This window comes from Zalophus californianus, chromosome 11 (genome assembly GCF_009762305.2).
Source record: "Zalophus californianus isolate mZalCal1 chromosome 11, mZalCal1.pri.v2, whole genome shotgun sequence".
Taxonomy (NCBI): Eukaryota; Metazoa; Chordata; class Mammalia; order Carnivora; family Otariidae; genus Zalophus; species Zalophus californianus.
Genome location: NC_045605.1, coordinates 39,322,382 through 39,338,981, shown reverse-complemented (window position 1 = coordinate 39,338,981; position 16,600 = coordinate 39,322,382). Strand labels below are relative to the sequence as shown.

The 16,600-nt window shown below is 38.0% G+C and overlaps 1 protein-coding gene across 3 annotated transcripts; it reads right to left on the bottom strand.

The window, feature by feature from the left end:
* Positions 1-2,052: 2,052 nt before the first annotated feature.
* On the bottom strand, positions 2,053-14,119 carry LOC113914590 (serine/arginine-rich splicing factor 10-like). Of its 3 annotated transcripts, none has more exons than XM_035722900.1 (2): positions 13,394-14,119; positions 2,053-2,115 (listed from the first exon to the last, which is right to left on the bottom strand). In XM_035722900.1, exon 1 carries the CDS (start codon positions 14,105-14,107, stop codon positions 13,556-13,558), a length of 552 nt encoding a protein of 183 aa, XP_035578793.1. In that variant the 5' UTR covers positions 14,108-14,119; the 3' UTR covers positions 2,053-2,115; positions 13,394-13,555. The 3 variants fall into 3 exon arrangements, with proteins under 3 accessions (XP_035578793.1, XP_035578790.1, XP_035578792.1); XM_035722897.1 differs by lacking the exon at positions 2,053-2,115 and adding an exon at positions 7,399-7,462; XM_035722899.1 differs by lacking the exon at positions 2,053-2,115 and adding an exon at positions 9,977-10,069.
* Between the last annotated feature and the right edge of the window lie 2,481 nt (positions 14,120-16,600).

Sequence of the window (16,600 nt, the reverse complement as noted above, 5' to 3'; positions counted from 1 at the left end):
GAATGATAGAAGATAATACTGGTTAGCGTGGTTCTGGGCACACAGTCAGGACATAAATAAACGCTTGCTGAACAAACTACTGTTTGAAAATTAAAATGCATTGGACTTGTATTGCAGACAAAGGAATAAATTCATCCTAAAACAAGTAAGTCAGCCGCATGTCAGTAGTTTAAGGAAATTGCTTCTCAGATGCCATTGAATGTCCTCTTTAGGCTACTTACATTAAATTAGAACAGTCCACCTTCCCAGTCCACCTTCCTACACTTCTGTGGCTTGACTCACTGACATGGGAGAGCATGTTTTTTCGTTATAGGGGGAAATAGTTGATGGGAATAATTCATATCATTAAAAAAAAATCCCTATTTTCATTTGCTAGATGATATATGATATTTACCATGTTTCCATTTTGCATTTAGTTAATAGTTACTACATTTGTTTGTTATCTTAGATAACCAAGGTGAGGTGATATTTACAATATCCTGTTCATGATTATTAACATTTATTTGTTTTATTCTGTTTATGTGTTAAAAAAAATAGTTAAGCACAAGCTATAAAGAGATGTGATTTCCCAGAGGGGAGGTAGGTGAGGGGATGGGTGACATAGGTGATGGGGATGAAGGAGAGCACTTGTCATGATGAGCACAGAGTGACGTGTGGAAGTGTTGAATCACTATATTGTATACTTGAAACTAATATAACATTTTATGTTAACTATACTGGAATTAAAATTGAAAAAAGAGATGCAATTTCTTTCTGTGTACTTTCCATAACTGTGCTAAGGCAGCATTATAGTTTTTATCACTGTAGAGAAAAACTTAGGATTTTGGAAGGAGCAAGAGACTACTGAATATCCTTTCAATGAAAGGTTGAAGGCTCCGGAATCACTTAATTCCATATGGAGGTGACTCTGGCTATTTTACAACTCTGGAGAGGTAGAAGTTAACTTAATAGCAGACTGACAGCAATGCAAACAGTTCTTGTCTATAAAAACATAAATTAGAAGTGCCCCATTGGAATAAAATTGACTATTGCTCTATGCACAGAACAAGTTTTGCAAACTCATCTCAGCACTTATTTACTGCATTATAATTTGTGCATACAATGAGTTAAAATCTTTGACACATGTTCATCTTATATCTGAAAGCCATGATTATAAATTTTTGAAAATTATCATTTGACATCACATTTAATTTGCACAGATTTTCAGCTAACTAGTAATTGTACCGAATTGTGAGTTCAGTAATTAGTAAGGTGTGAAATAGAAATGTGGCCTTTTGCCACTTTGGTTGGCATAGCAAGATAGGCACAAAATATTTAGAACTTGAAAGCTGGAAGATGCTGGCTAAAATTCAGTCCAAGTAGTGACAAGTTCCTTTCACCCAAATTTCCAATTTATTTGATAGTAATTCACAGGCTTGTCTGTTAAGCCTATGGTACCATCCGGTGATGCTAACAGCTAAGTAGGCAGTAATTGTCATGGGGAGCTAGAAAGAGCTTATGTAACAAAAAACCATTCAGAATGAGACTGAGATTTGGGGGAGAGTTGAATAAGTACAAGACTTTGCAACAAAACAAAACAACCCCCCCCCAAAACAAAGATAAAACCAACTCTAAGGTTAGCTTGGTTACAAAACATTTAATAGCAGAGAGCAAAAATGGTTCTTACCATACAAAAAGATTTATAGCACTTCAGAAAACAAAAACACAAAAGGCTAAGTAAGTTCTCCAGCAAGCTATACTCTGATGAACTGAGGCTGGTCAGAACCAAGAGGAGACATTTTCTAGAACAGCAGAACACACTGAGTAGGATGCTAAACAGCAAGATTGAATGCAGAAATCTTGCTATAGTACAGCACTTCCCAGTATGTGGGCCAGAATAAGGAACAGGAAGTATTTGTTGATTGAAGAACAAGTGAACAAACCAGTGACCATCCTCAGAAGTCAGTTATGTCATGGGATCGGCAAGTCATGGTGTGCAATCCACTAGGGTTTGGAAGGCTAAGTGTTTCACACATCTATGCATGTCTGCAAATTTCCAGGGTAGTTGTGGTAACACAATCTGAATATACTTAAGAAGGCTGAATTTACTGTAGTTTTTTGCTGTTTGCATTTTCCCTGTGGATAAAAGAAATATGGCAATTATAAGGAGGTGGCCTCTGAAATTTTTGATTTTTTTTAAAGATTTTATTTATTTATTTGACAGAGAGAGACACAGCGAGAGAGGGAACACAAGCAGGGGGATTGGGAGAGGGAGAAGCAGGCTTCCCGCTGAGCAGTGACCCCAATGTGGGGCTCGATCCCAGGACCCTGGGATCATGACCTGAGCTGAAGGCAGACGCTTAACAACTGAGCCACCCAGGTGCCCCAATTTTTGATGTTTTAAAAGAGAAATATTTTACTCAAAAAAGTCTGAATTATTATTTCTTCAACTCTTCTGAGCCCCACCCTTCCTTCTCTTCTCGGTCTCAGTTATACAAATGTTAGCTCTATTGTTCCCCGGGCCCCTGAGGTTCTGTTCACTTGTTTTCCATCTATTTCCTCTCCTTTGTTCAGCTTCGGTCATTTCTGTTATGTCTTCAAGTTCACTGATTCTTTCCTCTGTCATTTTCATTCTGCTATTGAATCCATCCAGCGAGTTTTTCAAATGTCAGTTACATATTTCTGTTCTAAAACTGCCAATTTGTTCTCCTCATACCTTCTATTTCTTTGCTGAGGCTGTTTTATCTTTTGTTTCAAGCATGACTGTAATTGTTCGTTTTATAGTAGCTGCTCAATGATCCTTCTTGGCTAATGCCAACATCTGTATCATCTCAGTGTGGCATTTCTTGATTGTCTTTTCCAATTCAAGTTGAGATGGTTCTTGATTGGACAAGTGATTTTATTGTACTCTAGACAGTTTGGCTATTATGTTATGAGATCCTGGATCCCATTTTTCTTCTTTGGAGGCAGTCATCTCATTCAGGTGTAGTGTAAAAGTCTAGGTGGGGCTGGAAGTTCAGCTCCCTGTTTGGCTCCACTGATACCTCTTGGTGACACTGAAGCCTTGACTCTCACTGCCTCACTGCCTTTGGGGAAGGGTAGAAGTTCTGCTCTCCACTGGGCCTCTCTGATGGGGGTGGGAATGGTGGGATCGAGAATGCCAACTAGCTCTGCATCACTTGCTTTGTTCAGTCTCAGGGTCCCTGGTGGGGAAAGCCAAGTGCCCTTGGGTAAATTCTTTTATGTATTTTATTTTTTCTCTTATATTTCCCATATTCTTATCTTTTTTTGCTTCATAGCCTGGGAGATTTACTGGACGTTAGCAGTCCTTCTGATGAATTATTTTATTTTGGCAATCATTTTTTAATTTATTTTTTCTTTGTCATCTTTCATAACATCCTGTTCTCAATTTGTGGCAGTGGTATTTTAAATCTTTCTAAAGAACACTGACTAGTTTTTTTTTTTTTTAAGTATAATCTGTTCTCAGAATTCTGTCTGTCTTCTAGGTTCATTTTTCCCCCTTTTATTTATGTTGGCCTTTTTCTTCCATCTTGATGTTTTTCTCATTTGATGACTCTTGGTTGTCCACTCATATTTAAGAATGATTCCTTGAGGTAGATGGTGTGAGTTTCTTTGCCATTGTATAGGAGATTCATTTTTCTAATAAGTGTCTCCCTTGAATGGGAAGACTATCTGGGAGCTCTGCGTATGTGAGCAGGTCATCTAACAAGGGCAGTAATCTGAGATTAGCGTTGGTTTTATCTTGGTTTTGGGGGGTTTTGTTTTGTTTTGTTTTGTTTGCAAAGTCTTGTACTATTCAATTCTCCCCCAAATCTCAGTTCTTAGGCAAGGATCTGGCTATTTGGCTTGCTTACCAAGTATCAGAATGAAGAGGGCTACCGAGGTGGCAGTATTCTTTCCAGAATGTTCCTTCGATTTATTTAAGGAAATTCTTTCTCTTTATTTCTGTGTGTGTGTCCAAGATGTTGTAGCCATATTGAATTAACATTGAAATTCTTATTGCATAAAGGGCCACATGCTTAACTCTGAAACAACACTGTGTAGAAAGCTTCTTTCAACCAATATCTTCTTTCATTAAGACGGAAGTGTTCCAACTGGGTATTTACCACAAAGATACAAATGTAGGGATCCGAAGGGGTACATGCACCCCAATGTTTAGAGCAGTGATGTCCACAATAGCCAAACTGTGGAAAGAGCCAAGATGTCCATCGACAGATGAATGGATAAAGAAGTTGTGGTATATATACACAATGGAATATTATGCAGCCATCAAAAGGAATGAGATCTTGCCATTTGCAACGACATGGATGGAACCGGAGGGTGTTATGCTGAGTGAAATAAGTCAATCAGAGAAAGACATGTATCATAGGACCTCACTGATATGAGGAATTCTTAATCTCAGGAAACAAAGTGAGGGTTGCTGGAGTTGTGGGGGGTGGGAGGGATAGGGTGGCTGGGTGATAGACATTGGGGAGGGTATGTGCTATGGTGAGCGCTGTGAATTGTGCAAGACTGTTGAATCACAGATCTGTACTTCTGAAACAAATAATGCAATATATGTTAAGAAAAAAAAAGAAGAAGAAGATAGCAGGAGGGGAAGAATGAAGGGGAGTAAGTCGGAGGGGGAGACAAACTATGAGAGACGATGGACTTTAAAAAACAAACAGGGTTCTAGAGGGGTGGGGGGGATGGGTTAGCCTGGTGATGGGTATTAAAGAGGGCACATTCTGTGTGGAGCACTGGGTGTTATGCACAAACAATGAATCATGGAACACTACAACAAAAATTAATGATGTAATGTATGGTGATTAACATAACAATAAAAAAGATGGAAATGTTCCAAAAAAAAAAAGACATTCTTATTGCAAAACTTACTTTTCACTCTTCTTTGGAGGTCTTAATTAGTAATAAAATGTTACCAAAATCTTAATTGTCTAAATAATCCTCAAATTCAGAGAGATTTGGAACTGTTTGGTCTTCCCTTATTATAACAACAACAAAAAAAGAGGCACCTGGATGGCTCAGTCAGTTGAGCATCCAACTCTTGATTTTGGCTCAGGTCATGATCTCAGGGTTGTGGGATCAAGCCCCACATTGAACTCTGCACTCCGTGGGGAGTCTTCTTAAGGATCTCTCTCTGTTCCTCCCCCTCACTTGTGTTCTCTCTTTCTCTCTCTCTCTCTAAAATAAGTAAATTAAATAAATCTCTAAAAAAAAAATCTCTAAAAAAAAATTTTAGGCATATGTTTCCAAGGATTTGAACTTTGGTTAAGAATGTCCTTAATAATGAAAGCCCTTTAAGATTTTTAGAAGTAATTAACTCAATTCCTCTTGCTCTGGGCTGAAATCTTTAAACCTTTTGTGGACATCTTAAGATTATGCACTTCCTCTCTCAGTAAAATATTTCCATACCTATTACACTATTGGGAATTTCTTTTTTACATCCGACCTGTTCCACTTTGAGCTTGTCTCCTTTCTTTTGTCTCCTGACATTTTTAAGGAGAGTAGAACAGCCTGGAAGCATTCACATAATTACCTAAAGAAGTTACTACTTCATTATCTGACTTTTAAAAGATGCCAAGAGCTATTATCATTAAAGTTGAATAATGTCAGATGATAATTAATTTGATCCTTAACTGTTCAGTGTCATTTCCTTCCACAAAGAAGCAATCAAATATAATATGTACTATATTGGTTGGAAGCATGGGGTTTCATGTTGGTCAGACCTGGATCTCCATCCTAGCTTCAGCCACTTGCTAGCTATGTCTCCTGAGGTATTTTGCTTAATTTTCTTAGGACTCAGTTTCCTCTTTTGTGAATTGGGATAATAATGCTGCCTCCCTTGTATGGCTATGAGATTTAAACAAGATACTGCCTATAAAAAGGGCCCCACACGTATTAGGTGCCCATAACTATTTGTTTTTATTGTTTATTAACTACAGTAGACCTATTTTATTAAAGCTGAGCAATGAGATATTATGTAATAGATAATTATCCTTTTGAATTATCTAAGAGAAAATCTGTCATTCTTGTTACTCCATGTGGCCAAACTTGAACGTAATGATGGGGATTTTGTTTATTTATTTATTTTTAAAATATGTAAGTCCAGAAGAAGAGAGAATACATTGAGTGTCTTTACAAACTTTAAGCAATTTTTTAAAAAGATTTTATTTATTTATTTGAGAGAGAGTGAGCAAGAGAGAGAGAGAGCACAAGAAGGGGGAGGGCCAGAAGGAAAAGCAGACTCCCCACTGAACAGCAAGCCCCATGTGGTGCTTGATCCTGGGACCCTGGAAGCATGACCTGAGCCAAAGGCAGATGCTTAACTGACTGAGCCACCCAGGTGCCCCAAACTTTAAGCAATTTTTATTCTCAATTACTTCTGGCTCTGCTCATTTCACAGAAGTCAAATGACCTTAAGTCTTGCTGAGCCTCACTGTGAAAGATCAGGCAATGATGCTCTTTGGGTAGCAACTGTCAGATACCATTGACAAAGTAGCTACCAGAAGAAATTGGAATAATTCTTAGAATATTTTTTTTTTTCTCTGCATTGGATGTCTGTTAATGGAGCCTAGTAGAGAGGCAAGGTAGGAGTATAGAGTAGCAAGGAAGATACAAATCCAAGGGATGAGACAGCACTATAGTCAGGCTGCCAAAGGAGGCAAATTCTTGGTGGTGAGAGGACACTGGAAGCAAAAACGAGGAACTCCATCTCTTTCTGCTGGTGCCACTCTGTGCTCTCACAGAGATGGGTTGCTTATGTTCTGATAATAACAGCTGCCCAGCTTGGCAACCAGAAAGTAAAACTGGAACCCTCCAGAAATAAGGGAACATAATCAACATAAACATAAAATGATTGTACAATGGCCTCTCACATTTGTTGTTTCTGAAATTGTGAACAGACAACTGAGCTAAAAAATCTAAAGGATTTTTAGTAGACATAGACAATATTATTCTAAAATTTGCATAGAAAAGTAAAGGTAGTAAAATAGCTAAAACAATTTTGTACAAGAAAATAAAGTGGTAGAAATTAGTATACCAAATTTCAAGACATATTGCATAGCTACAAAAATCAGGGCAGTGTGAGTGTTGGTGGACGAATAGATGCATAGATTAGTGGAACAGAATAGAGAACCCAGAAACAGACCCACAGATAACCCCAAATGATGTTTAATAAAGATGCAAAAACAAATCAGTGGAGGAAAGAAGACAGCCTTTTCATTAAATGGTGCCGGAGCAATTAAACATCCACGGGGGGAAATGAATCATAACCTAAGTGTTGCACCTCAAATAAAAGTTAACTCGAAATGGATCATGGATGTAAATGTAAAACATAAAAATAGAAAACTTTTTTACTTTTTGTTTATTTATTTATTTTTAAACTTTTTTTAAAAGGTAGGAGAAAGCCCTTAGGATTTAGGTCTAGGCAAGGAGTGATTAGACTTGAGGCCGGAAGCATGATCTATAAAATAAAAAGTTTATAAATTAGCCCTCATCAAAATAAAAACTTTACTCTGCAAAATACCCTGTTAAAAGGATGAAAAAGCAACATACAGTCTGGGGGAAAAGTCTGTGCAAATCACCTAGGGTTAATCTGATTTGGTGAGGTCTGCACTCTGTTATGAAGGTTTGGTAGCTTTTTTGTTTTTATCTATTATGTGCAGAGACTTTTACTCATATTGTACTAAGCTATGCTTTTTGCTTAAAAATACAAAGCTTTGATAACTATTTCCTTATAATCAAATCATAATTACATATTAATGCTATTGCCATTTCAGGAAATTATTTCTCCTTTCGTGAATTTAATTACTAACTTTATCTTTTTAATGAAAAATGATAGGGTGCTATATTCAGGAGTTGTTGGTACAGCAATATCATTCTTTACTTCTGTTCCTCAATCCATCAAATTCTTTTTGATACCTTGCTGTGTTCAGAAGGTACTTTTTAATTTAGTTCAGTGGCCGCATTTCGATGCATGATGTTTGCTCAGTTCTGACTCTTAAGGTCGGAAGAGAAAAAGTACATGCAAATTTCAGAAGTGAAATATCATTCCATATTCTTCCCATTGCTGATGTATCTCCACTCCTTGTTTAATGTTAACAGCTGAACAGACTGGATTCCTTTCACCCTTTTTTTTTTAAGATTTTATTTATTTATTTGACAGATAGATAGAGAGCACAAGTAGGCAGAGTGGCAGGCAGAGGGAGAGGGAGAAGCAGGCTCTCTGCTGAGCAGGGAGCCGGACGTGGGACTCGATCCCAGGACCCTAGGGTCATGACCTGAGCTGAAGGCAGCCGCCCACCGGACTGAGCCACCCAGGCGCCCTCACTCTTTTTATAACGGCAGTTAATCCTCAATCACTGTCTCTTTTTATGTTCCCATGTTGAGGCCCCCTGGTTCTGAGCACAGTGCTAATCAGATCAGCAGCTCAGCTGCTTGGGTCTCTTGTAGGCGTCAAGGATCTCCATTAAGGGAATGAGGAGGAATGTGTGAGAAGAAATTTTGTCCAAAGTGTGCAGATTGTGTATCTGATTCTCTCTGACGTTGATCACCGAGCTGAAAATGACAATGTGTGGATAGCTCAGTCTGAAAACATGGCTACTGACTTCCCCAACTTCTTTATCAAAACACCTGTGAGGACAGCAGAGTGTGAGTGTGTTTTCTCAGGTATCTGTAGTTTAACCCAATTTGAAATCTTTAAACTCAAAATTTCCTGAAGGTATTGTGCTATATTTTAAAAATTCACATGTTTTTTTGGATCTTATAGCATAATATTTTTTTAATATAAAATAGTATTTTCAGTTACCATCTCCAGCTGAGACTTGCTAGATGTTTACCAATCCCATTTCTGTTTCTTGGGCATACAGAAATTCTCGATTTCTGAGCATTTCGTGCAATTAGTAACTTAGGGCCAATTGATTAGATTCCAGGCAATGGGTTGTGGGCGGCAGTGATAAAGGCCTGGCCATAAAACTTAAAAAATACACAGTTGCGGGGTGCCTGGGTAGCTCAGTCAGTTAAGCATCTGCCTTTGGCTCAGGTCATGATCCCAGAGTCCCAGGATTGAGTCTCACATCACGCTCCTTGCTCAGTGGGGAGTCTGCTTCTCCCTCTGCCCTTCACCCTGCTTGTGCTCTCTCTCACTCACTCTCCTTCCCTCTCTCAAATAAATAAATAAAATCTAAAAAAAAAAAAAAAAATACACAGTTGCCCATGCTTTCTCTTTCCCTTCCAGGGTGACCATGGAAGTTATGCATTTAGTATGATAGTGACACAAGATGCAAAGAGCCAGGACCCCGGAATCTCCACCTGGGGGAGAGGGCCCGATGTACAGCGTTCTGTGACTTGGACAAGAAATAAATTTTTATTATGTGAAGTCACTAAGACATTAGGGGTAGCTTGTTACAGCAGCTATAGTATTTGTCCTGACTAATGCACCATGAGAACAATATTCTTCTGCCAACTGTACTCATCAAGGTGTAGTTTCATGAAGTTAATTTTGAGAATGGACTGAATTGAAGAATGACAACATTTTCAGATTTAGTATCTAGGCCATCTCTCTCTTCTTTCTTGCTGCTGCAATACTTCTAGACCTCAAGATCACAAAAATATGTGGATACCAAAAATTGTTGTTCTTTTATTTCTTTCTTTTCCCCCAAAGTTCACTGAGTTCTATTAGAGTAATCATGAGAGAAGATGCCCAGAACACTGCAAAATTGCAATAGTTTGGGTTGAAATTTTGGCCAAGAGGTTAGGATTTAAAGAGTTTCTGACCTGTTGTCATCCTGTTAGGGTCTCATTTTTTATTGAAAGGTGATGACAAATGATGCAATTTATTTTATGCTAATATGATCATTTCCATCCTTTACATAGTTGTCCCTCTTGTCCACAGTTTCGCTTTCCAGTGTTTCAGTTACCTGCAATCTACCATGGCCTGGAAGCAAGTGATCTTGACACATGGTCAGAAGGTCAGAGTAGCGCACACTGTATCACAGTGCCTACATCATTCACCTCACTGCATCTTATCACGAAGGCATGTTACCATCCCACATCGTCACAAGCAGGGTGACTACATTACAATAAGATATTTTAAGAGAGAGAGAAATTACATTCATATAATTTGTATTACAGTATATTGTTCCATTTTATCATTAGTTATTGTTGTTAATCTTTTATTGTGCCTAACTTATAAATTGAACTTCATCATATGTATGCATGTATAGGAAAAAATACATAGTATATATAGGGTTCAGCACTTTCCATGCTTTCATGCATCCCCTGGGGGTCTTGGAACATATCTTCCACGGATAGGTGGGGGTAGAGGAACTACTGTATTTTAAGAGTCTTAAAAGAGTCAATTATCACCATATTTATCAAACATAAATCCTAGGATTTGTAACACTTTCCTTTACAGAAGTTCTCAATATTTATTCCCAATTTTCTATGGCCATGACAAGAAAGAAACCCTTGAGGGCTCTCTTTTGCCATTTTCAGGCTTTGTGTATCCTAGACAATTCGCTTAGCCACTCATTCCACCAACAATCTCTCAGCAGCATTTCTCAAATTTTCGTTATCCCCAAACTACTTAATGGCTTACTCAGTGTAGACTTAGACCATAAATTCTAAGTGAATAGAAAGAGACATGATAAGTATTTAAATTATAAAAGAACATACTATTAATGGTAAAAATAATTGTTTCATGTCAGTGGAAGAAGGATGATCTCACTGCTAACCTTTCACTAAGCGTTGGCTCAATAATTCAAGCATTAGCTTCTACATGTGGTATGTTTCTTCCCTGCCTCTTTATTGTTACTAAATTGAAGGATTAAAACTAAAATTATGGATGATTGAGAATTCCAGCAAGTGTTTGATGGCTCCATCTGATAATTCTGGATATTCAGGTCAAATATGGGCCCAGAACTTAATGGAGAGATTTAATGAGTATAGGACCTTGAAAACGCTTAAATCCACAAGGGAATCAAAACCTGGTGGTTTGACTGGGTCTAGTTAGGGGTAGTGACAGATAAATTCCTAATCTGCTCTTTGATTACATTGCATTCTGTTGAACTATTCTTCATGTCTCATTGCAGCATTTTGATGTGGTTTTTAAACATATGCATGATTTCTTCACTTTGTTTTTTTCTAATGAGAAAGAGAATCTTCAAATATTGGGAATGAGTCCAATTCCTAGTGACCAAGGCATTTGGACTACAGCTTGTTTTGATTTGTTTTAATCCTCACACCTTATCTTCACCATTGAAAACTGGCAATGGTTCATCCCTGCGGTGATAAATTCAAGCTTGTCAAGATAATTGAGGGTATTACTGAGATGCCCCACATATTTGAAATGATAGAAATGATTTTTTTTTTTTTACATGCCTTGCTTTTTATTCCAAATAAAAGAGTCCCGACTTCCAATAGGGTGAAACAACTGTTAGGGATACATAGAAACACAAATGCAATAAACATAAGCAACACTGTTGGAGGAGAGGGGCAGAGGAAAAAAACCCAAGAGAAGGAAACTTTTCTCTAGCAACTACCTCCATCTTATAGATGTCAATAGTTGAATGAAAATAGGCTGCTTACTTCATTTATCAATGAAAATGTTTACTCCTAAAAAGCTCTGACCTTCTGGTAGAAATGCTGTTAAGATTATTCCTCAGCTATCACTGTACTGTCTTAAGTCATAGCCTCCCTTTTTCAAAGTATCTCAGGATTTTGTAAACAAGAATATGGCCAAAATGCAATACAAGGAGATTGAAATTTGGAAAGCCAGGATGGAGAGACTGAGTCGCAATAGCTGTGAGATCTTGATTTCTATTTAACCTCTTTTTCATCCAGAAAGATTACAAACAAAATACTTTCCGGTATTAAGTTTTTCTTAAGTCTATTAAATCTTCCTTCGTTGTGAATTGTCCATTATATTACTTCTGTTATAAAAAAATTTCCCATTTGATTAAAAAAAAAGGCACAAAACAGTAAAAAGGAACCACCAAATGAAAAAACCATGAACTCTAACCTGGATCTGCCACTTATTTGCTGTTGATCTTAGGCAGGTTTGAAAAAATTTTTTTAATCAAACGGGGGTAAAAATGCCTCCATTTCGTATCTCCCATAGTTATGTGTATTCTGCAATATTTTCAAAATTTTTTTATAAAGGCTTAAACACTTCTGTATTTTTAGATGAATAACTTTACACAAAAAGCTTAAAATGTGTGGCAGAAATAGGACAAAAATCAAATGTGAGTGATGGAAGAGTCAACATATAGATAAACTTCATATCCTAATAAGGAACTAAGGAATCCAAAACATTTTCGTGATACTATAAACGTTATTTATTCACTATACACAGAACATGTCCCCTATAAAATGTACATGTAAATCACTAAAAAGTATAATCTGGTGAACATTTTCTCAATTACAGAACATACTAAATCAGTTGGGATAACAGCTCTCTGTCTGCCTCAAAATAATCTAATTATAGCACCCAGAGTCTCCTTTATATCTAATGCAAAGTTAAATACTTATTTTGGGGATTATTTCCTAATATGTGTTTGAGGAGGCAGAGTTAACAATTTAATATAACTCTAGTATATTACAGTCACTGCACAATAAATCAGTTTATTACAGATTAAAACATTTTTTCATTATTTGTATTAATGGGATGCAAACAGAAATACTGGATACTTTTAAATGGCAGATAATCACAAAATTATCTTTGATAGTATTCTGGGTTTTATAATTACATTAAGATATGAATGGTGTAAAAGAGTTACGAATACACCTCAAAACAATGAGGCCATACTGTGATGATTCACTAGATTGTGCTCAGTAGACATTTATTAAATAAGTGAATTTTCTCCCCAATTACCCAGTACAATTTTTGCCCACAGTAAGGGCTCAGTAAATAAATGTTTGTTGAATATACTGACTTAGGACAGAGGTGAGACAAGATGGACCCTCTTAGCTAGATGTCAAGTATTATAATTGGAATTTACCTGGGAAAGAGAACATAAGGAAGATGTAAACTGCACATGGCATACAAGTAAATAAACTCAGATGCCAACAAAGCAAATCATTAAGCAGAAAAACACTAGCACTGGAATAAACAAAGGCAAGATTTGCCAATAGCAAAAATGGAACTGATTTTAAGAGATAACCAAGAAAAAGTTTATATTGGACCATACCTTTTCTCACCCAATTCAGTTTGAGACAGACCAATAGAGGCACTGTAAGAGACTATGGCTGTCTTCCTTGATATTCAGACATCCTAGTTTCCATTCATTTATTATGGACCTGTTACCCATGAATCAATATAAACCTATTCAGATTTAGGGATTAATTTCCACAAGTACAAAGTTGAATTTCCTTTTATTTGTCCTAAAATGCTTACTTTCAAACTTGAAGGGACTTCAAGTATTCCATGTAGTTTCGATAACATTCTTTTATCTTTTCAGACCAGAGTCAAAATATTCGTACAGTATTCATACTGCAGCACCTTCCACCCACCCTTTGGTCGCTTGAACTGCCCTTCTTTGGTTCTTTTTCCGCTTTCTCAGATCTTTCTTGAAGTGTAGTAAGCAGACCTGTACTGGGTATTCCAGCTGCAGTTTGGTCTATCATTGTCGGAATGGCTTCTGCTACGCCGTGGTCTTCCAGCCGGTCTACTGTTTCTAGGACTATAAGATCTTCTATAGTTGTAATCAAGGGACCGGCTTCTTGATCTTCTTCTTTCATAACTCCGGCTTCTAGAACGTCTGTATCTGTCATAATCATCATAGCGTGAAGAGCTGTATACATTCCTCCCTTCCTTGGCTTTCATTTGATTTGGAGTCTTTCGATCCCCCTGTGCAAACTGTATTTCAATTTGGCGTCCACAAATCCACTTTCTGTCCAAATTATGTAAAGCGTCTTCGGCATCATGGACATCCTCAAATTGAACATAAGCAAATCCTCTTGGACGGCGCGTGTAGAAATCAAGTGGAACATACACATCAACTATGGGACCATAACGACCAAATTCTCTTCGTAAATCTTCGGACCTGGTGTCGTCCGCCACGTTCCTTACGAACAGAGACGTGTTCGGGGGGCGCAGGTATCGGGACATGACGGCAACCTGAGCCTCGGCAGAGGTACTAACCCGCTCAGTAAACCGTCCGCGGATCCGGTTATAGAAATGATTTTTATTGGCATTATCAATGTCATGGAGGGACAGGAGCACATTTCCCTCTGCATTTGTCAGTGGAGAAAATCAGGGTCTTATATTCACTGCCCACTTCTTGACAGAACATGCTAGCAATGTGTACACTCAGTAACTGCAAGTTGATCATAATATAATTTTCACTATTTCCTTAAACGTAAAATTGCAATCAGGAGGCCCTATGGTAGACGGCTAATTAATCTCTGAAAACCAAGCAAGTGTGTGGATTTGCCTTTGGGGGCTACTCTTCTAATCTTGTAAGAATCTGGGCCTCTGTCAGAATTAAGCACAACGTATCTCCAGGCTATATAATGGCTCCAAAATTATTTATTTATTTATTTATTCATTCATTCATTCATTTATAAAGATTTTATTTATTTATCAGAGAGAGACAGAGAGAGAGAGCACAAGCAGGGGGAGCAGCAGGCAGAGGGGGCAGCAGGTCTCCCATTGAGCAGGGAGCTGGATGTGGGACTCGATCCCAGGACCCTGGGATCATGACCTGAGCTGAAGGCAGACCCTTAACTGACTGAGCCACCCAGGCGTCCCCCAATTAATTTAAAGATCTCTTCTGTTACGAGTTTTCTGTATTACAATAACCAAAGGTCATCAAGTACTTCCTTCATACATGCACTATACAGCAGTGCTGTATAGTGAACTTGTTTGATGGATATCTTCCACATCGTACACCACTGGTACTATGTGATTTCTGACACTTTTATTTTATTTTATTATGTTATGTTAGGCAACATACATTATATCATTAGATTTTTTTCTTTTTTTAAATTTTATTTTATTATGTTATGTTAATCACCATACATCATTAGCTTTTGATGTAGTGTTCCATGATTCATTGTTGCATATTAACACACAGTGCTCCATTGAATACATGCCCTCCTTAATACCCATCACCAGGCTAACTCATTCCCCCCCCAGAACCCTCAGTTTGTTTCTCAGAGTCCCTAGTCACTCATGGTTCGTCTCCCCCTCCAATATCCCCTCCTTCATTTTTCCCTTCCTACTATCTTTTTTTTTAAATATATAATGTATTATTTGTTTCAGAGGTACATGTCTGTGATTCATCCGTCTTACACAATTCACAGTGCTCACCATAGCACATACCCTCACTAATGTCTATCACCCAGCCACCCCATCCCTCCCACAGCCCCACCACTCCAGCAACCCTCAGTTTGTTTCCTGAGATTAAGAACTCCTCATATCAGTGAGATCATATGGTACATGTCTTTCTCTGATTGACTTATTTCGCTTAGCCTAATACCCTCTAGTTCCATCCACATCATTGCAAATGGCAAGATTTCAGGGTTTTTTTGATGGCTGCATAATATTCCATTGTGTATATATACCACACCTTCTTTATCCATTCATCTGTTGATGGACATCTAGGTTCTTTCCACAGTTTGGCTATTGTGGACATTGCTGCTATAAACATTGGGATGCACATACCCCTTCGGATCACTACATTTGTACCATTGGGGTAAATACCCAGTAGTACAACTGCTAGATCATAGGGTAGTTCTATTTTCAACTTTTTGAGGAACCTCCATACTGTTTTCCAGAGTGATTGCTCCAGCTTGCATTCCCACCAACAGTGTAGGAGGGCTCCCCTTACTCCACATCCTCACCAACATCCGTCATTTCCTGACTTGTTAATTTTAGCCATTTTGACTGGTGTGAGGTGGTAGCTCATTGAGGTTTTGATTTGGATTTCCCTGATGCCAAGCGATGTGGAGCACTTTTTCATGTGTCTGTTGGCCATTTGGATGTCTTCTTTGGAAAAATGTCTGTTCATGTCTTCTGCCCATTTCTTGATTGGATCATTTGTTCTTTGGGTGTTGAGTTTGATAAGTTCTTTATAGATTTTGGATACTAGCCCTTTGACAAATGACATCTGATATGTCATTTGCAAATATTTTCTCCCATTCTGTCAGTTGTCTTTGGGTTTTGTTGACTGTTTCCTTTGCTGTGCAAAAGCTTTTTATCTTGATGAAGTCCCAATAGTTCATTTTTGCCCTTGCTTCCCTTGCCTTTGGCGATGTTTCTAGGAAGAAGTTGCTGTGGCTGAGGTCGAAGAGGTTGCTGCCTGTGTTCTCCTATAGGATTTTGAAGGACTCCTGTCTCACATTTAGGTCTTTCAGCCATTTTGAGTCTACTTTTATGTGTGGTGTAAGGAAATGGTCCAGTTTCATTCTTCTACATGTGGCTATCCAATTTTCCCAACACCATTTGTTGAAGAGACTGTCTTTATTCCATTGGACATTCTTTCCTGCTTTGTCGAAGATGAGTTGGCCATAGAGTTGAGGGTCCATTTCTGGGCTCTCTATTCTGTTCCACTGATCTATGTGTCTGTTTTTGTGCAAGTACCATACTGTTTTGATGATG

Excerpts from the sequence above, each read along its gene's own strand:
- LOC113914590 (XM_035722900.1), bottom strand. The coding sequence starts at position 14,107 with ATGTCCCGATACCTGCGCCCCCCGAACACGTCTCTGTTCGTAAGGAAC.